Here is a 21,103-nt window from a genome sequence, read left to right on the forward strand (position 1 = left end):
ATACCACTTAATAACCCTTTATAATGCATTGTACATAAAGGCTTTAAGTGTTACCAGTATATATGTATATATATATATATATATTTAAATAATTCAATTGCTCATTAAAGATTCAAAATTTTAAATAATGTTTTTGGCTTATAATCACAAGTTATAATGTTGTTATTCACCTCTGTGCTGATTGGTTTGGTTTAAGGATTTACTTTTTCTTTTAATGACTATGGGAAAAATGCTTCCTGAAGCAGGGCTGCTGAAAAAGTGGGCTGTCGCTGTTGCTATGCCTTTTCACAAATGAGTCTAAAAGCTCTGGTGTGAAAATGCCCTGAGGCTGCTTTTCCTGTTCTCCAGGTGCGTAGGCTGTGTCAGGAGAACCAGTGGCTGAGAGACGAGCTGGCAGGAACCCAGCAGCGGCTGCAGAAGAGTGAGCAGAGCGTGGCCCAGCTGGAGGAGGAGAAGAAACATCTGGAGTTCATGAACCAGCTCAAGAAATATGACCAGGACCTCAGCCCATCAGTGAGACTCGATCTTATATTCCTCCTGACGTCTATCATAGAGCCTTTATCTCTGTGTGTCTTTTTTTATTAAGTCTTACTCTGTGCTTCTTTCCACCTCATTCTCATCAGGATGATAAGGACTCTGATTCCAGTAGGGAGACACTGGATGATCTTTTCCCAGATGAGCAGGATGAGCCGGGCCCTGGCAGTAAGTACACCAGTAGCTCTATTAAGTCTAGTACTCAAATTCAAAATATAGACCTGCCTCCATTAAAACACTATGGTATGAAGTACCATTGATATACCATGATATAAGAAAGTGGTAACCATTCAGGCTCATGGTATACAAGTCTCAGCAAAGTCAGAGTCTGTTAGTAATGTTTTTTCTTTTCAAATTTGTGTACATTTCATTTAATGTAATCAAAGATAAATTATCATTTCTATTTATAATAAATTATAAATAAAAATGTATATTTTAATTAAATATGTACACTACTGTTCAGAACACTGGAGTCAGTAAGGTTTTCCAGTTGTTTTCGAAAAGTCTCTTATGCTCACTAAGGCTGCATTTATTTGACCAAAAATACAGTAAAGATAGCAATGCTGTGAAATATCATTCTATTCTAATTTCTAATTTTCTATTTTAATATATTATAAAATGTAAATTATTCCTGAGCCTTTACTCTTAATGACCCTTACTCTTAAAGTCACTTAATGACCCCACACTTTTGAACAGTAGTGCATATTAAATAAAGCTCTATATTTATATGTGTATATACATATAAACAAATATTCTATTTATTTCTGGGATAAATGAAACCATCACAGATTTTCAATGTGGTCTTAGACTTTTGTACCTTGCTGTACTTCACTGTAGTGTGATATCACCATCTGATACCATCACTGTACCATGGTACAATCACTGCACATTTTTTAAAGAAGAAAATTAAAAATTTCAATGAACTCGAAATATAATTTGCTTGAGAGTGAAAAAATGTATTACATTCATGCCCCTCGCACTCTTTTCGAATCAGTATATTTTACCACAATTGTATTTTAGTAAAATAAAAAGTGTAAATTGTGGAAAACTTAATGTGTGGTGGGTTGATATGGGAAGGGAAACAAACAACAGTTATTTTCCTTATTTTGTGCTAGACAGGGGTTCTTGTCTTGTATTTCCTTTCCTCCCCTCCACTTTCTCTGTTCTCCTGCCTGATAATTGGCTCATTGACTGCGGAGCAGGATCAAAGGGCAGCGTGGGTCGTGTTGTGGCAGAGAGCGCTCCAGTGCACGGGAGTTTGCGGCATCATATGTCGCAGGCTGACACTGCCGAGTCCTGAGCATGCTCAGATTAGCCCTCATTCTGACACATGAATGCCAGACGGCTGTTTCTCTCTCAGTGATGCATCCCTGCAGCAATTGATCTCCAGCAGGGGTTTCCAAAGAGGCCGACATTAATCTGCTCTAAGAAAGATCGCATTAATCTCTTCTTCTCATTCCTGAAGTGCTGGCAATGTAATCCTTTCACTTTCATTTTGCCATGTTTTTGATCATTCTTAGTTTATTTGAGTTGGCTAATTTGAAGTTTGTTTTGGTCTTAAGTCAAATTGGGAAATACATGCTTTTAGATCTTTAGATCATTAGTAAGAAGTGCTTCGAAAGAAGCTACTTGTTGACTTTTGCTAATTGACTGTCTTAGCTCAAACACAGACTTTGTTCCAGAAAAACCTAGTGAAATGTCTGCTGCTGTCCACATTAGCAGCATCTGAAATGAAACCTGAAATGACCGATTTTTAAACGCCCTGCATTAGCAGCATCTCTGTTAGCGATCATTCAGTTTCACCTGATTCCAATACCAAATGATTAAATTCCAAACTAGGGGGGCCGGGGGCCAGGGCCAATTTGAGGACTTCAGTAAACTTCTGCTGGGCCACAAGATGACTTTAAATTATGTAAATTAAATATTGTTTATTATTTTTAATTGTATTTAAATTGTCATACATTTTTATTATTTATTTTATTAATTATTATTACAAATATTAATATATTGCAATAATCTAACACAAATAAAAATACATATGAAAATATGCATGAAATTAAGATTTCAATTAAGTTTCAATTAATTTCAAATTAAGACTGAAATAATATTTTTCTCCCTTTATTTATTATTGTTTTTATTGAACAGCATCCAACTCTTGAAACTGAATCATGGTTAATTAATTTAATATCAACGCTCCTAGTTTCTGTTAATAAAAAGGTTGGAAAACAAGCAGCTTTGTCATAATTACAGCAGAAATACCAGAAATATCCAAACCTATATGTTGCTAAGATAACGACACAATTTTATAATGAGCACAAAATATATAGAGTTTTTTGCAATGAGATATTTGAATTAGAACTATTAATAGTTTGCAATGTTGAATGAAATATATTATCTTTCAGCATTCTTTTTACTGAGCTTGTCACAGTTCATTCTGGTATTTCCTAATGCACAAAGACCAAAATGATGCACCTTTTGAAAGCATTATAATATTGCTTCCTGCCGAACACCATTTGTTTTGGGTCTGTTATTTATTCTTTTAGTCGATATTTAGTTTTAAGATTTTTACCCTGTATTATACATTTTGTTTTACCATATCTCATTCTGTCTTGCCCCTCCAGTCCAGCCTCCTCACAGCAGTGCAGCGGCAGCAGCGCAGCAGGGAGGGTACGAGATCCCCGCTCGTCTCAGAACCCTCCACAACCTGGTGATCCAGTACGCCTCGCAGGGCCGGTATGAGGTGGCCGTTCCTCTCTGCAAACAGGCTCTGGAAGATCTGGAGAAAACATCTGGACACGATCATCCTGATGTAGCCACCATGCTCAACATTCTTGCCCTCGTCTACAGGTCTGCAAAACACTTCAGCTTTCTAAAATATATTTGTTTGCTGTCCACTCAGCTGACTTTACTGTATAGTTGTAAGCATGTTATTCACAAGTACTGCTCACTTATGTGGACTACCATTCAAAAGTTTGGGGTCTGTTAAGATTTTATTTTTTTTAAGTTTAAAATTAATACTTTTATTCAGCAAGGACACATTAAATTGATCAAAAGTGACAGTAAAGACATTTAAAATGCTAAAAACAAAACGTTGAAATTTCTATTCATCAAATAATCCTGAAAAAAATTTATAATGGTTTCCACAAAAATATTAAGCAGCACAACTGTTTTCAGCACTGATTATAATAAGACATGTTTCTTGCACATCAAGTCAGCATTATTAGAACAATTTCTGAAGGATCGTGACACTGAAGACTGGAGTATTAATGCTGAAAATTCAGCTTTGCATCACAGGAATAAATTACATTGTAAAATATGTATACAATTTTACATTTTTAATATTTCACAATATTACTATATTTACTGTATTTTTTACCTCGGTGAGCATAAGAAACTTCATATTCTTCAAAATCATATTAACCCCAAACTTCTGAGCAGCAGTGCAAGTCTAATTTAAAAGTGGTGTCGTTTGTTTCAAGTCAAGTTATAATACTTTCTTCTATAACAACTTAATATGCAGAGTCAATATTTTTTGTGGAAAATCACTTGGTTCACCTCTAATATCTTAAACCACATTATGGTATCTACAAGTGCTTCAAACAAATGGGCTGAGAACCTCATCCTTCATAGCTTTTGTTAAACTATGGTAATATCTGGTTTGCAAGACGTTTGGGACATTAGGCTATTGTGCCATCACCCTGTTGCCATGGAAACAGCTTTTTTTCAGGAAGACCTTAGCAACAGCCCTTTGTTGCACAATGAGTAGCAGTAGATTGATTGGAAGTGTTTTCTGTTCTTCAGGGACCAGAATAAATACAAAGAGGCAGCAAACCTCCTTAACGATGCACTGGCCATCAGAGAGAAGACCCTGGGCAGAGACCACCCTGCGGTAAGAACCCGTCCTGCCCTCATCAGTGTGTCTGGCTCTAATGCTCTCCACATTACAGGAAAACCCGTATAAACAGCATGTGTCTGCTGTGTGTGTGTGTGTGTGCGCATATTGGTTGTATATTGAATTAAAGTGCCCCTATTATGCCTTTTCGAATATTACCTTTCATGCAGTGTGTCATGTAGCTGTATGTGAACATAAACTATCTGCAAAGTTGTGAAGCCGACAGTGCACGATAAATAAAGTTATTGTCTTTCAAAAAAAAGAGTCGGCTCGCAATCGCCTAAACGAGTCGTCAGGAATTCGAATCTTATTCTGTTACGGCTCTACGTCATGAAGTAACACATTTGCATAATCTCCGCCCACGTTTTACGTCGCCAACTTGGCCGCCCACAAACAGTAACATTTCCATGTGGTTAACATCATGTCGAGAAGACGTTGTATCCTACACTTATAATTACCACAAACTTGTTAACACTTGACACTTACCACTGAGAAACGTCCTGCTCCAGTTGTGCTTGCGAATCAGTCTCTTGTCGATCAGCCATACGAATAATTTAGAAATGAGGTAAAATTAAATCTATTTTTTGAGAAAACTAACTTGTTTTTTGACCTTGCATGCATGTAAAGCTGTTTTAGGAGATTCATATAACAATATTAGCAACCTTAAAAATGGCATAATAGGGGCACTTTAAGCAGCACAGGCTGCTGACATTTATTAAGTTTGTCATGTGAAGCTTATGTCTTGCCCTCTCATCAGGACCAGCATCCCACAATTCTCAGCAGAGGTTAGATACTTTAACACCTCTTACTGATCTGTCCTCTGTTTCATTCTCTATTTCCTAAAGCTGGATGACACATTGATTATTCACTAAATTTATTTATGATTATTTTCTGGGTGATATAAAATTGAGCGACAGGGAATTTCATAACGATTTTAATAGGCGTCACAATCCTTCATTTTCTCACAAATTGAAAATGTATTAAGCGCAATATTTTATTGCATTAATATTTACTATTTCTGATTAAAACTTAGTGTTAGAATTGGCCAGTTTAATACATTTCTGTGCATTCAATTTAGTTCAGTTTTTTTGTATCAATTAACGATTAAAAACTTGATTTTATTATTTGTTTGCATCATTACTCAAATGTTTTCATATTTTTTTAATTATTAAAATAGAAGTTGGTAGAGATTGCTGTTTATTTCTGTGTACAGTTACATTGGTGAATGTAAATGATTAAATATCATTATTCATTGCATTTATTTAGTAAAAAACAGTAGGGGGAAAACATGCCTTGATTATTTACTTTAGATTTACTTTTTAGTGCTTATATGAAACATTCTGAATCTAGTATTTGTCTGGAATGGCTATTTTATGAAATTATGGTTCTGCTGATTGAAGAAACCACCTTTTAACACCATTTCCGAATAAATGCATAAATATAGTATTATACATATACAATATCATCAAAAGGCCAAAAAATACAAATCCAAAAATATAAATATAAATATGTTTTAGCTATTTCGCTCAGCCCTGCTGTTTGCCTTTTCATTTTTCTCACTCTTGCCGTCTGTCATGCACATATGTGTATCACATGCACTGAGGTATCTCAATCAAAGGTTGATCAGAACACATCTGTAGCACAGCACAGGGTGTTTATGTGTGTATGCATGTTAGACAGCCCACACTGGGGAAATTTCACCTTGATCAGATTTCCAAGAAGTAATCATTTTCCGTAAGATGAAATGACTGATTGTATATAAATGATTGCACCAATTCAGAATTGTTGATTTGTTGTTCTTTTAATTGTTTTATTTAAATTTGACTTTTTTTAGCTGTATGATTGAAATATCTGTATGTATGTAAATATATATTTATGTTTTCCTGTGTATGCAGGTGGCTGCCACATTGAACAACCTGGCCGTTCTTTATGGCAAACGAGGGAAGTACAAGGAAGCAGAGCCTCTGTGTAAAAGGGCACTGGAGATCAGAGAGAAGGTGGGTCAGAGGTCAGCCTGATGAATCATGCGTATGACTTTCTAATAACTTTAGTCTTTATTCCCGGTCGGTTTTGTGAACTCTCATTCTGAGTTCTGTACATTGCCTTTCTCTCTCTCTCTACCTTTCATCCCTTTCATTCAAAAACTAAAGAATAAAGCATCCATCTTCAGAAGCTTTGACTTATTTTAGTCTTAGGAGAGATGTGAAACTAAGCAGTGAAGTGGTAGAAGCTGAACCCTATTTTTTTTTCTTAGGGGTTATTGCTATTCTGCAGTGACTTTTACAATTGTAAAACTTTGTGAACTTAAAAGACCTGAAATTACACACAGGCCTCTTTTTTAAGTTGTGTTTGTAGAGCTCAGGAAGACTGACACCTATCTTTCCAAAATAGGACATCATATTTTCCCTTGGACCTGTTGAGAAGAACTTATTATTTCAGTTTACTATTTAAGACTATTTTTTCTGCTACTTAGAGTTTTATTGTGGTCATCTCCTTCCATAGTTCTCTCTCCAACTTTTTTAACTTATCCAAAAATAGCACATTGCTGAATTGCACACCTGCAGCAGCCGCACACTCTCGGTGCAGATGAGGATGGTGTGCTTAGACACTATTCCTGCTCTCTCCCGCTGTGTCACAGATTTATTTCGATCTCTTTATGGAGAGTTTTCTTCTAAGCCTGTGTGATAAAGCTCTTACTGGAAGTCTTGAGAGTCTTACTCAGAGTGCTGCGTCTCACACATGCAGAGCTGAGAGAAAGAGCTTAGACAACCTGCTGAATCCAAACTCTCATCACTTAACTTCTGCAGACATTTCACACTGTCCTTTCTTGGGCAGTATTAACAAAAACTACCATTAAAAAGTTTGGAGTCGGTAAGATTTTTGTCTTTGTTTGTTTTTAAAGAAATTAATAATTAAATTTTTATTTTTTAATCAAATAAATGCAGCGTTGAAAAATGCAGCTTCTTTCAAAAACATTTAAATATCTTACCGATCCCAAACTTGTGGATGGTAGTGTACATATTATAGTGTGTATATATATCACAATATAAGAATTATAAGTGGTATATTAAAAGAGACATATTATGGCCCTTTTTACAATATGCAATATAAGTCTCTGGTTTCCCCAGAATGTGTCTGAAGTTTCAGCTCAAAATACTCCACAGATCATTTATTATATCATTTTGAAAATGCCTATTTTGAGTGGAAGCAGAAACACGCTGTTTTTCGGGCCTGTCTCTTTAAATGCAAATGAGCTTCTGCTCCCCGCCCCCTTTTCCAGAATAGAGCTGCTCCATTACAGCTCTTATCTGCTAAAAACATCTGTTTTGGTTCTGATTATCATGTTTATCGCGCTGAAATCATGCGGTTTAAACCATATTAGTTTAAACTTCTGGTATACGTTTTTTTGAGTGCACACATCTGAAGCATACGGACAGAAAGCGGCTGTCACAGCATGTGAGTACTAAACTAAGTTCAAAATCAAATGATGGCGCTGTGGGTGTAAACTTCCAGATTATGGGGCGGTAATATTATAATGAGATCCCTTTGCCACGTCACCAAGGGAGCGAAATCTGACGCACTCGTTTTCTCAGACGCTTGCAGAAAAAGGCTTACCAAAATAGTTACTGGGTTAATCTTTTTCACGTTTCCTTGGTTGGTAGATGCACCAGGGACCTGATTATAGCACTTAAAACCTGGAAAAGTCAGATTTTCATGATATGTCACCTTTAAATGTGGTAGATTGTGTATTAAATAATCATATGGTAACAGCTTTATTTACAAATGGAGTGCACTTTCTCTCTTTTTATTTCTCTGTATATTTATTTGGAATATGTGTTTGCATCACCTAAGAAATTCTTCACATTTTAAGACTTGTGTGTTAAAAAAGAAGCAACTCTGCATTGAAATGTATAGTCACATATGAGTTTTACATTTTACAGCTACTTGGAACAATTCTTTCAAATAGAGTTAAGAGTCAGAACAATTTGTTTTATGAGATGTTATGCAGTATATTGAAAATTTTTCTTCTGCAATACAGGTGCATCTCAAAAAATAAGAATATAGTGGAAAAAGTTCATTTTGTTTTGTAACTTATTTGTTTTAATTTTGATGATTAGAGCTTGCAGCTCATGAAAGTCAAAAATCCAGTATCTCAAAATATTATAATATTTACATTTGAGTTTCATTAAGTGACCATCCCTATAGTATAAATTCCGAGTATCTCTTGTTCTTTGAAACCACAATAATGGGGAAGACTGCTGACTTGGCAATGGTCCAGAAGACAATCATTGACACCCTCCACAAAGAGGGTAAGTCACAGAGGGTCATTACTGAAAAGGCTGGCTGTTCACAGAGTGCTGTATCAAAGCATATTAAATGCAAAGTTGACTGGAAGGAAGAAATTGGGTAGGAAAAGATGCACAAGTGACAGGGATGACCGCAATCTTGAGAATACTGTCAAGCAAAGCTGATTCAAACACTTGGAAGAGATTCAACTTGGGAGTCGATCCAACAATACAGACGAGCTGAAGGCTCATTAGTGCCTCAGCAGTGCCACAAGCTGATCACTTCCATGCCACACCTCACTGATGCTGTCATTTGTGCTAAAGGAGCCCCGACCAAGTATTGAGTGCATAAATGAACATACTTTAAAGAACTTGAACTTTTCTGTTTTGCAAATCCTTTTTTTGATTGATCTTAGGAAATATTCTAATATTTTGAGATACTGGATTTTTGACTTTCATGAGCTGTAAGCTCTAATCATCAAAATTAAAAGAAAAAACTTAATGTTGTACTTGTAATGAATCTAGAATATATGAAAGTTTCACTTTTTGAAATAAGTTACAAAAGAAAAAAATACTTTTTCATGATATTCTAATTTTCTGAGATGCACCTGTACAGTTGATGCCATATTGTTTTAAAAGTCTTTTAGGCACTATGGTAGAATCACTGTAGTACTGTTCAGTGCTTGTGTATTCTTGCTGAAACTGATGATGATGATGATGATTTAGATAAAGAATAGTGATTGTGTTGGTGGAAGTAGTTGTCTTTCAACAAAATATTCAATCACAACCCTAGTAAGCATACGATCACAGAGCCCCTGCCTTTGAACTGTCAATTTCTCTCCACATGCGCCTGGACACCCACAGAGAGGGAGACACATAGAGATGCTCACTGCAAATGATCAGTAAAAGCACCCTCATGGCCTGTCTATTATAGACCGAGAAATACAGCTTAGGAATGAATTCGAGTAATTTCATTTCAAATATATCTCAAATCACTATTAAAATCTAACAACACTAGTATCATAAATGCTGCTTCTATCTGTGTTCAGTTCATTTGCATGTATTTTCTAGAGTCAGGGGCCATTTATACAGAATGCATTTTGCGTAAAAAAAAAAAGCGAGGCACAGGGTAGTGGAATAAAAAAGATGTTTTTTAAAATTTGAACTGCTTTTAACTTAAGCACCACTATTTTAGAACAATGTCATGTGCAAGACATTGCGAAAGACGTGAGACACAAATGCAATGATCAAACATCCATCTATCTCATTTTTACATAGAAAAACTGTAGAAAAGCAGAGCAGCGCATTTCGCTTTTAAAACGCTGTGTCATCATGCACAAGGTGCAGCAAAAGATGCAGCAGTCAAATCTAGTGCATATTTACATAGAATAACAATGCAAAGTAGTACAGTGAAATGCAAACACGTGAGATGGAAAAAAGGTTGAAAATCTTTTTTTTTTTTTTGCTGCATCTTGCACAGCGTTCTAAAACATGGCACTTTTTCTAATGCTGTGTCATGTGCAAGACATTGCAAAAGATGTTGTCAAACACATCCATCTAGTGCATGCTTGCATAGAAAAACGACGGAAAAGCAGCATAGTGGAATGCAAAAAATCGTTCTGTGTGAATGGCCCTTCAGAGTGGCTATTTCAACTAATAGATCTAACCAGCTGAATAACCTGTAACCCCCTGTCTGTGGGTGGGTGTAAACTGCTTCAATCAGTGGAAGACTGATGATGTCTAAAGCAGGTGGATAACATGGGGTGTGTTTGTTTTGGTGTGTCAGGTGCTGGGGAAGGACCACCCTGATGTTGCCAAGCAGCTGAATAATCTGGCCTTGCTGTGTCAGAACCAAGGCAAGTATGAAGAGGTGGAGTACTACTACCAGAGGGCCCTGGAGATCTACCAGACCAAACTGGGCCCTGACGACCCTAATGTGGCCAAGACCAAAAACAACCTGGTACAAACACACTCACACTTCACACTCTACATTCATTTAAACAAACGACATCCATTTGTGGATATATGCATTCCTGAGTATGTTTAGAGAAAACAAAACCTACTACAGATTGTCTTACTTGGCAATCAAATATCCCATTACAATACAACAGGTTCATTTTGAAATGATCTTTTGACTGGTCAGCTTTTGTTTAACTTATCCATATGGTGTGGGGTCTGCGGTGTTATTTGCTGCAGGATTTCTGTCGTCTAAGCAGATTTCACACATCAGATATGGATCATTCAGCTTTTAGTGTAATGGAAGACGCTTTTAGAGTAAATATGCCTGTTCAGACTCAGACATCTTTCAGCAGACTGAAGTTTCGGCTTTCTGCCTGTTATGATTAGATGTGCTAATGTATCAGCCACTGATAGTCATTGGACAATTATTGATCAAATTAACACCAGTTGCAATCAAGGTTTATTTCTAATTAATTAGGTGCATTTATTATAGTGTATTGATAGTGTCTATCAACATTTTTCTGCACATAATAAAATCAAAATATACTTACTCAAGTGAAATCTGGAAAATGTGATTGTTGTTATCTACTAAAAATATTCAAGTTAGTCCATCGTTATTAATGACCCATTTGTTCTTTTTCTCAGGCTTCATGCTATCTGAAGCAGGGGAAGTTTAAGCAGGCAGAGACTCTGTATAAAGAGATCCTCACCAGAGCCCATGAGAGAGAGTTTGGCTCTGTAGGTGGTACGTGTGTTTTTTCCTGACCCAAGCATTTTCTGAATATCTTTTTGTGTTGTTCTCTATAGGGTATGTAAATTTGTTCTATAATATTCTACTCAAAACTAAAGCTCACAGACTTTCTAAGCAGGGTTTATGCCGTCAGCAGCAGCTAAGCACACTGAAATTTACACACAATTCAAAGTGAGGTTTAACTTGCTCTTTAGAGCTGGGGGATGTTTTTATTCATTTTATATGTGAAATGATGTTGCTGGTAGTATAAAGTTAATCATCATTGTGAAAATGGCAATAATTGGCCATTATGTTTCCTAAAGATTGCTTCATTAGATTAATTTTGTAATCATGAGATGACTTGAGAGCTCAGCCAGAAATAGTTTAATATAGATTAATTAATATAATGTTTTAATATTGCCTCTGTCGGTATCTGTTGGCAAGTGTGATTCATTTCCTGGAGTCATTAGTCCATAGTTTTAGTGAATCAATTTAAAACACTGATTCAATAATTTGTTTGTGTCAACACTTGTGTTGTCACTATGTGGCATTTTTCTTATATTAAAATGTGTTAGTAAGAACTATATGTAAATATCGCTGTGTATTACTGTACATTGTTATATTAGTGCCTACAGTATAATTAATTAAGTAAATAACAGTGTGTGAACATTAGAAAAATATTTATTTGTTTGTTTATTTTAATCTAATTAGCTACATGTTTGTTTAGGAAAATATTTCTCACACTTTTAAGCCATTTCGGTGAAAGTACATAAATATTTAGATGTATTCATTTTAGTCAAAATGCTAAAAATATCAAGATAATATTTCTATCACCCAGCCCTAATGCTTGCACACTTCAAGTCAATTATGCACAAACTTTTTTTGACTTTTGCACTAGTATCCTCTTTCTTTCTCTCGCTCGCTCGCTCGCTCACACACACACACACACACACACACACACACACATAGACAGGTAAAGATGTTGATCAGTTGTGAAGCTCTAACAGAGAGCTCAGTTGTAAGCTAAAAGCTCCCACTGTTTCTGTCAGTGAACTCACTGATCACCTCAGGCACAAGAACACCATAACTCATTATATTGAACCTAATGGTTTGGTGTGTGTGTCTGTGTTTGGGCTTGAACTGATGCTGTTTTTATGTCCTTGGTTTCCCCCTGCAGACGAAAATAAACCCATCTGGATGCATGCAGAGGAGAGAGAAGAACAAAGCAAGGTGAGGAGAGGTCAAGCGTCACGGGAAAAGAGTAATTTGCTGGTAATCTGTTAATGTCAGACAATTGTGTCAGATAAATGTCAAATAATTGTGATATTGAGAGTTTTGTGCTTTCTTTGTTTCAGGGCAAGCAGAAGGATGGTTCTCCATTTGGAGAATATGGTGGCTGGTACAAGGCCTGCAAAGTCGACAGGTCAGATATTGCCTCAACTGCTGCATACATTGATACAAATATACACATTTGTTTGTGCAGTGTTACTGCTGCAGCATCACAATGAAGTGTTTTCCTGTCTGACCTTTACTGCCTGCAGCCCGACTGTCACGACCACACTGAAGAACCTCGGAGCTCTCTACAGGAGACAGGGCAAGTTTGAGGCTGCGGAGACTCTGGAGGAGGCGACTCTGCGCTCCAGAAAGCAGGTGTGTGTGTGTGTGGTCTGTTGGTCAGATATGAACAGGTGAACCGTGAATTGAAACATGTTCGTCAGGATTCAATAGATCTTTATTAAGGCCTCATAAAGGTTTAGCTAGGCATGCAGCCAGGTGTTTAAAGCTTTCTGTAATGCTATTACAGTTACAAAGCTCATTTGGTTGCAATTATGTTAATCAGTATTTTCCTTAATGAAAGACTTCTGGGGGGATCATGATAGAAATGGGTTTTATCAATGACAAGATTAATTGTAATTATAATTAATGTATTATTTTATATACTGTATATATGTATATATATATATATATATATATATATACACGTGCTGGGCAACGATTAATCGCATCCAAAATAAGTTTTTGTGAACATAATAAATGTTTGTGTTCAAAATAAGAAATGCGCTGTGTAAATTAGTTCAGAGCGCACTTTTGCGTACCGACATGGTTGACAGCTGTCAATGCACAATTACCATTTTAGATCGACAAACTGTACTGTATACGATTTCTATTCAAACTGAAAGCATAAATCTAGGCTACCCACTAACATTTTCAAAGCACAATGCAAAACTGTGACATTTCATTCACTGACGCTCTACAATCGGCAGCGCTAAACCCAGAAGCGCATATACTTACTTGCCGCACCGGCAACCCGCCAAAATAAAAGCTTGCTGATTTTAAGTTTGAAAATGAAAAAATAAAATAATTCAAATTAAAAATAATAATTAAGGTTCAAATTAAAATAATAATAATAAAAATATTAGCATTTTATTTTTAAGTTTACTATAAAATAATTGTATTTGTATTTAATACTCACTTTTCATTTAAAAAATAAAATAGTATTATCACACTTTATTATTTAGTTTATTTTATTTAAAAAATAAATAAAGTGCAATAATATTTTAATATTAATAATAAAAAAATTTTTGAATGTATTTAAAAATTTAATTTATTCCTATGATGGCAACAATAGTTATTATTAATAATTATTATTGGTGCTCAATTATTAATAATGGTTCCTATTACTGTGTCAGTATTCTTTGATGAATAGAAAGTTCAATGAACAGCATTTTTTATATAATTTTTTATAACATTATAAAGCTCTTTACTGCCAATTTTTACTGCCTTTTGATCAATATAATGCATCCATGCTAAATAAAAGTATTAATTTTTTTAACAGTACTTACCCCAGACTTTTGAATGGTGGTTTGTCAGTGTTTCCACAAAAATATGAATGAGCACAACTGTTTTCACATTGATAATAATAACAAATGTTTGTTAAGCATCAAATCAGCATATTTGATTGATTTCTGAAGGATTATGTGAAAATTCAGCTTTGCCATGACATGAATAAATTACATTTTAAAATATATAAAATAGAAAACTTGACTTGATTTTTTTATATATATATTTCACAATGTTATAATATTTGTAATTTACAGGGGGGGGGGGATGTAACCTTGCTGGGAAAAAGACTTCTTTCAAAAATCTTTTCTTTCTTAAAAAATCTTAATTATTCTGAATTTTTTTTCAGCAGTAGAATATTTTATTGTCACTATTTAATTTATTATTCTTTATTTATTTATTGTAAAATAAAATGTGTGAAATATATCACTTTATTCTAAATGTTTAAAATGCCTTTTCTATACAGCAAACATGTATGGTGATATATAGCTTAAAAAATGGACAAAAGGTGCCATATAAATGTCATACAAGTACTCTGTGCAACTTTAAGGATTTAATAGAATATAGAGTCACTGTAATTCTCTATAAATAGGTAATTAGATTCATAGGTTGTTGGATGTTAGAAAAAGATTTCAGATCATATTTGTTGATTTTCAGCATGTTGTCTTGTCTCTCTTCCTGCAGGGTCTGGACACGGCACATAAGCAGCGTGTGGCAGAGGTGCTGGGAGACCCTGAAGTACGAGAGAAGCAGAGGAGCCGTGAGAGCCTGACCTCTGACACGGTGAAGTACGAAAGCGGCCCTGACGGAGGAGAGGAAGTGAGTATGAGCGTGGAGTGGAACGGGGTAAGTACAGTACACACCGCCCAGCCTCACACACACTACAATGCCCCGTGGGTCTCAGAGTCCGGGCAGGCAGAAATATACAGTGAAAGGCTTGTAATTCTGACCAGACCGGACACAATGAAGCTCCTCATAGGCCTCTGAATATATCCACCCCTCCTCACATCCAGAATTAGATTACATGAAGAATAATGCATTTGCATCTGTGCCAGTGCATTGATCAAACGCTTAATTTGAAACAGGAACATGAATCACTAGAAGCAGATCAAACCTGAAATTAGATGCAGCTAATTATATTGTCTTATATGATTAGAGGACTATTGATTGGTAACAGTGGCTTGTATGGGGTTTAGTATCAAAAGTATAAAAGTGACCAAAGTCAATTCAGCACTGTTGCTCTCACAAACCTAAGAATGGCATGTGGAAAGACCCTCAAGAGCGCATTTCCAAGCCTGTGTTTCTGAGGTTCAAATAGTGTTGGATTAGAGTTACTCTTTATACTTTCTGACTCCATATGTTGCAGTCATAGTCCTCATGCTGAGTGTCTGATCTGTTTGCCTGTAGTGCTTTATAGTAGCCTGACTTGAAACACTATTAACCCTTTCAACCCTGAATTAACATTGTACATACTGTTATATTTAGTACATACTTTTTATACTTATTCATTTATATATAATACACTACCCGTTAAACATTTGGAGACACTTGACTGAATTTATGCATGATATTACAACTGTTTGATTTAAAGTGTTATGCAGAAATGCTTGAAGTTAATTTTTTTAACAGATTCTGTTTATTATAATGTTAATATATATATACAGTATATATATATATATACATTTAATACATTCTGTTATTAATTAATTATATTTTTGTGTTATTATTATTATTATTATTATAAGAGGTGTGTCCAAGCTTTTAAGTGGTAGTGTATTCATATACTTTATATATTCAAGATTATAAATGTTTGATCATTTTAAATTTACATAAGTTAAGTAATTGTATTTATATAAAATGTGTGTATATATGAAAAACATGTAGAGAGTAAAAATTTATTATTGATATGCCTGTGTTTTATGAAAAAAATTTGAAATACATGCAGTTGTTTTTTTTTTAAACACCCTTTTATTAACAATTAATTTTGTGCCAGATACAATGAATTGTTAAAAAAATATTCCACAAGTTTAATGAACACTGAATGATGTGGCTCGTCATAAATCTAAAACAGAATTTATTCATTAACTTTTCTTTTGTAAAAGTTCATTAGATGAATATAAACTCTTCTCCTCTAAGGCAGATGTTTTGTAGCTGCTGTTTTGACCATCACACCTCTGCTGTAGTCTCTCTGCAATTCTGAGTCACAACTTTTATGCTACTGTAGCAACAGTAACCATAGTGCCAAGACAACCAATCAGCATCCACCCTGGCGAGAACCCACCCAACTCAGATTGTGGGTGGCTCCCATCAAGCTGGTTTGGCTGTGACCTCATTCACCTGAATTTCCCTTTTCTATCTTTCTTGCTTACATGTCCTTGTTTCTTTCTCTCACACGCATATGGCTGAGGACTTCACTATATACTGTACTATTAGACTGTATAAATCTCTTTTGCAAACATTTTTCTTACATATACAGGCACTCACATACACACACAGGATATAATCCGCAAAATCTCACATTGACGTACATGTTGGGGTCACTCACATGTTGGCGTGGGCTGTGAGTTCTGTACTCCTGGTGTGTGTTTTTCTGATTTGTCTCATTCAATGCCTGCTCTAATCCTATTTGTGAATGCGTGTTTGTAAAATCTCCTCTTGCTTTCTACCTCTTGCCTGCCCGTTTTCATGCTATTGTCCTCATCTATTCATATGCCTCTCCCAACCAAATCTGAGGTCCATAATGTATCAGCTTGCACAAATCAATGGGTCCTCAGGGTTGATAGTGTGCCATTTTTAGACCGTGCCCAAGGTTGATGGAATGGGCTCATGGAAAACAGCCTGTGGCTTTGACCTCTAAATAAAACTACTATGCTGAATTTATTTCGGTCAGTCATTTTCCTCAAAATAAGCACATGATCCCATGTGTGATCATAGCGGCAAGATTTGCTTTCTCTTTTGGATCATTGTTTTTTTCCAGCTTTTAGTTGCTTTGTTTATGCCTTGTTTATTGTCTGGTTCTTCTGAGGAGTATATTCAGGATGAGCTAATTTTAATACTCATTTACATGTTGCCTCCTGACTTAATAACATACTATACGCAAATGCAAACACGAATGCAGTAAATTGCAAATGCATGGTACGGTTTTTGGCTGTAACAACCTTTGAATAAAGACCAATGCCAAAAACCTGGCAAATACAGTTCAGTATCATCCTCAAAGGCACATTTATCAGCCGGTACCTTGTAAACACAACTTTGTTAGAATCGGAAGTTAGCATCTCTCTGGTTCTCTCGACAAAAAGCTGATAATATTTTTTTCCTTTCGCTTTTGAATTATTTCAGAAAAAAAAGATCTGTGACCAACAAAAGTTTACGATTCTTGCACGTTTTTTTTTTTTTTTTTAGATCTTGACAAATAAACACAACTTTGAAGCTTACGTTTAATTGCCAGAAGTGAAAAGCTACAGTTAGGTTATAAATGAACTAGACCATGGTCATAACTTTTACCATCACCATCACTAAGCTTCTAACAACTCTATATCTTTATCTAAAATCTACAAGTTGGAAAGTTGCATTTGAATAGCTTGCAAGGGTGCAAGTGTAAACACAAAGAGGCTGTAAAAGCAGAATATTGAGTAGATGAATTTACTTTTTTAGCATCATGACGTTTAATTTCCCAGACAATCTCTGCAGTCTTATTTCGCCCCTTGTTACCAACCATCTTTTTCAAGACACCCAAAAACAGCACGAAAGCCTATTGAGCTTGTGTTGACCACAGACCTTGTTTCAGGCATTTTACCAAAAATCATTCAAAATACCAATTGACTTCAAGGGTTAGTTCCCCCAAAATAAAAATTCTGTCATTAATTACTCACCCTCATGTCGTTCCAAACATGTAAGACCTTTGTTCATCTTCGGAACACAAATGAAGATATTTTTGATGAAATCCAAGAGCTTTCTGAGAGCCTGCATAAACAGCAATGTAAAGCCCCGTTTCCACCGCAGGAACTTTACCCAGGAACTAGGGACTTTGGGTTGGTACTCGGTGTGTTTCCACCGCAGGAACCAGGATCTAAATAAAGTTCCGGGTAAAAAAATTGCCCCTCAGAAAGTCCCTGCTCGCGAGGTAGTACTTTTCAAAGGTCCAGAACTTTCGGGGCAGGACTTGGGCGCTAAACATGCTGATTGGTTGAGTTCACACAGCATTGTATTTTAACAACCATTTATTTGGATAATTTTCAAAATATTACTGTTATTGTGTCATGAAATGTAGTTTTAAAAGTATTTCAGGTGAGAATGTAGTTCTGAATGTAGTAGAAATGTGTTTCGCCGATTCTCCACGCTGAGCTCCACGCGATCAGCGGGCGCTCAGTATCATGTATCCCGACGAGAGCAGCCTCAACTCGGCTAGTCCTTCTGACATTTGCCGCTGGCTCTGATGTCTCTTTAGTGGTTAAACATAAGATATCATTTGTTTTGGGTAAATCTAACAGGTAATCTTTGGTCTTTATTCTATTAATCTATTAATATGTTAAAAAGAAAATAAAAAGAGGCAATACTGTTTGATATAATATTTCATTTCATTTCATTGTAATGTAGGCTATATACATTGCCTGAACTACATTTCTGCGGCTATTAATATGTTTAAATGAAAACGAAAGGAGGCAGTGGTGTTTGATATCATATTTCGTCTTATTGTAAATACAGTGAGAAAAATTGCAGTAGCCAAGGCGAGCTGAATGATGTTATCAAGTATGCTGCTGTTTGCAGAATTACCGGACTTGCGTCGTTCCGTGCGCGGGAGTCCCGAGTCGAACTTGCAAAGTCCGAATTACCGAGGATGCAAGTCCGAAATTTGCGTACTTGGTATTGAGAAACGCGCGCAGACCTACGTCACCAGACTATTTGCCTATTCTTCACGGTACTTTAGACCGCGATTGAAACGCAGACAGCAACAGGTCTGGGGGACAGCAACAGTTCCTGGGACAAACTGTTCCAGGTAATTTCGGTGGAAAAGCGGCTTAACTGACACGTTCAAGGCCCAGAAACGTAGTAAGGACATTGTTAAAATAGTCCATGTGACATCAGTGGTTCAACTGTAATTTTATACGTCAGAACACCAGCTCCTGCGTCAGCAGCACCACACGCATGCGTCATGGTATATCGTGAACGCGTGTTGAAGACTGACATGGAAGAGAAGAAATTATTGAATAAAGTCATTATTTTTGTTTTCTTTGCGCACAAAAAGTATTCGTAAAGCTTAATAAAATTAAGGTTTAACCACTGATGTCACATGGACTATTTTAGCAATGTCCTTACTACCTTTCTGGGCCTTGGAACGTGTCAGTTGCATTGCTCTCTATGGAGGGTCAGAAAGCTCTCGGATTTCATCAAAGCTATCTTAATTTGTGTTCCGAAGATGAAAAAAGGTCTTAAGGGTTTAGAACGACATGAGGGTTAGTAATTAATGACAGAATTTTCATTTTTGTGTGAACTATCCCTTTCAGGATAATGGAACTGTAAGAGCAAAAACACCAACTTGTTTCTGGGTTTAAGGCTTGTTCCTGCAAAACCCTGTTCGAACTGCTGCTTTTTGTGGGAAGTATTCACTCGTATTAAACATCAAACTTCCTCCGCAAGAACTGTTACTTCACCATTAAAGTAGTTGACCTAGAAGAGTAAACAGATTATAGAACAGGGGTCATCAGACGTCTGTCCTGCAGAGTTCAGCTCCAACCCTAATTAAACACACCTGAACCCGCTAATCAAGGTCTTACTAGGTATACTTGAAACTTCCAGGTGAGTGTGTTGAGGCTAGTTGGAGCTAAACTCTGCAGGACACCGGCCCTCCAGGATCAAGTTTGGTGACCCCTACTATAGAAGAAGACAGCTTGCTTTACTGCTGTAGCGCCCCTTGTGGCAACTCTGAGAATACAGGGAGAAGACAAGTGTGTATTGGCGCATTTTAGAACCCAGTGACATGAATTCGAGCATTAGTGTTAATTTGCTTGCATACAGTATGTTTTAGTCGTTACTGCCATCCCATCTTTTGTGTTTCACTTCCTATATCTTTCTTTTTTCCCCCCTCTCTTTCATTTTCTGTACTTTCAATTTCAGCCTCCCTAATATTATAACATTTTGTCTCTGTTCCTCTTTCTCTATAACCTCTCTCTCCTCTGTGTGTACTTACTCTGCCGCCTCTTGCATTGCTCTCTCTCTCTCTCTCTTTCTCGTGTGGTTGGCAGGTGTAACTCCAGATGCCTTGTGGTTGTTGAACTTACCTTCTGCATGATGGACGCCCTCCTCACCCCCCTCTGTTTTTCGTCTCCGAACGGCACCTTTCCTTCTCCTCCTCCTCCTCCTCCTCCTCCTGTGGGCAATAAGTGGGCTAAAGCATGCCCAACCGGCCAAGATCCTTGGCCTTTCCTTCTTGTCAAAGCTGAACTAAGTCTCTCTTCTATCTCGCAGCACTATAATAATCTGTCAGTCTGTAGTATGTCAATAGAGAGATCTCTTCTTGTCTGTCAGTCTCTTTAACTGTTTGTCTGTTCATCTGGGATGTAAGCTGCCACTATGTCTTTGTGTCTCTAATTAACTTCCAGTAGAGCTCCTGCTGTATAAAGCTCTCTCTCCTAGTAAACACTCTCTGTTTTCCTGCTCAGTTACTCCAGAGGGACTATCCTCTATTTACCTTCCCATCTCTAACACTGACTGGAATTTTCATCTCAGCTATATTGTCTTAATTCCGCTGCTTTGGTGTTTAAGCAATAGTTCATCCAAGAATGAAAATTCTGTTATTATTTGCTCACCCTCATGTTGTTCCAAACCTATTCGCTTTTTCTCCACTGAACACAAATGGATTTT

At 36.4% G+C, this 21,103-nt stretch overlaps 1 protein-coding gene across 7 annotated transcripts in view; it reads left to right on the forward strand.

Annotated features, from left to right (window-relative positions):
* The window catches only part of LOC107721224 (kinesin light chain 1), a 49,124-nt gene that overhangs the window by 16,069 nt on the left and 11,952 nt on the right, over positions 1 to 21,103 (forward strand). For 5 of the 7 annotated variants that reach the window (XM_016529135.1, XM_016529136.1, XM_016529137.1 and 2 more), the window contains exons 4-14: positions 349 to 513; positions 624 to 702; positions 3,156 to 3,381; positions 4,336 to 4,423; positions 6,322 to 6,423; positions 10,499 to 10,672; positions 11,317 to 11,416; positions 12,579 to 12,631; positions 12,757 to 12,824; positions 12,943 to 13,051; positions 14,927 to 15,088. In XM_016529135.1, coding sequence (XP_016384621.1) covers positions 349 to 513; positions 624 to 702; positions 3,156 to 3,381; positions 4,336 to 4,423; positions 6,322 to 6,423; positions 10,499 to 10,672; positions 11,317 to 11,416; positions 12,579 to 12,631; positions 12,757 to 12,824; positions 12,943 to 13,051; positions 14,927 to 15,088 — 1,326 coding nt within the window. Of the gene's footprint in view, positions 1 to 348; positions 514 to 623; positions 703 to 3,155; positions 3,382 to 4,335; positions 4,424 to 6,321; positions 6,424 to 10,498; positions 10,673 to 11,316; positions 11,417 to 12,578; positions 12,632 to 12,756; positions 12,825 to 12,942; positions 13,052 to 14,926; positions 15,089 to 16,991; positions 17,576 to 20,484; positions 20,689 to 21,103 lie in introns of those variants that run through there. The other 2 variants (XM_016529140.1, XM_016529141.1) reach the window with 2 other exon arrangements.

This window comes from Sinocyclocheilus rhinocerous, unplaced genomic scaffold, assembly GCF_001515625.1.
Source record: "Sinocyclocheilus rhinocerous isolate Xijiao unplaced genomic scaffold, SAMN03320098_v1.1 scaffold214, whole genome shotgun sequence".
In the NCBI taxonomy this organism is placed as follows: domain Eukaryota; kingdom Metazoa; phylum Chordata; class Actinopteri; order Cypriniformes; family Cyprinidae; genus Sinocyclocheilus; species Sinocyclocheilus rhinocerous.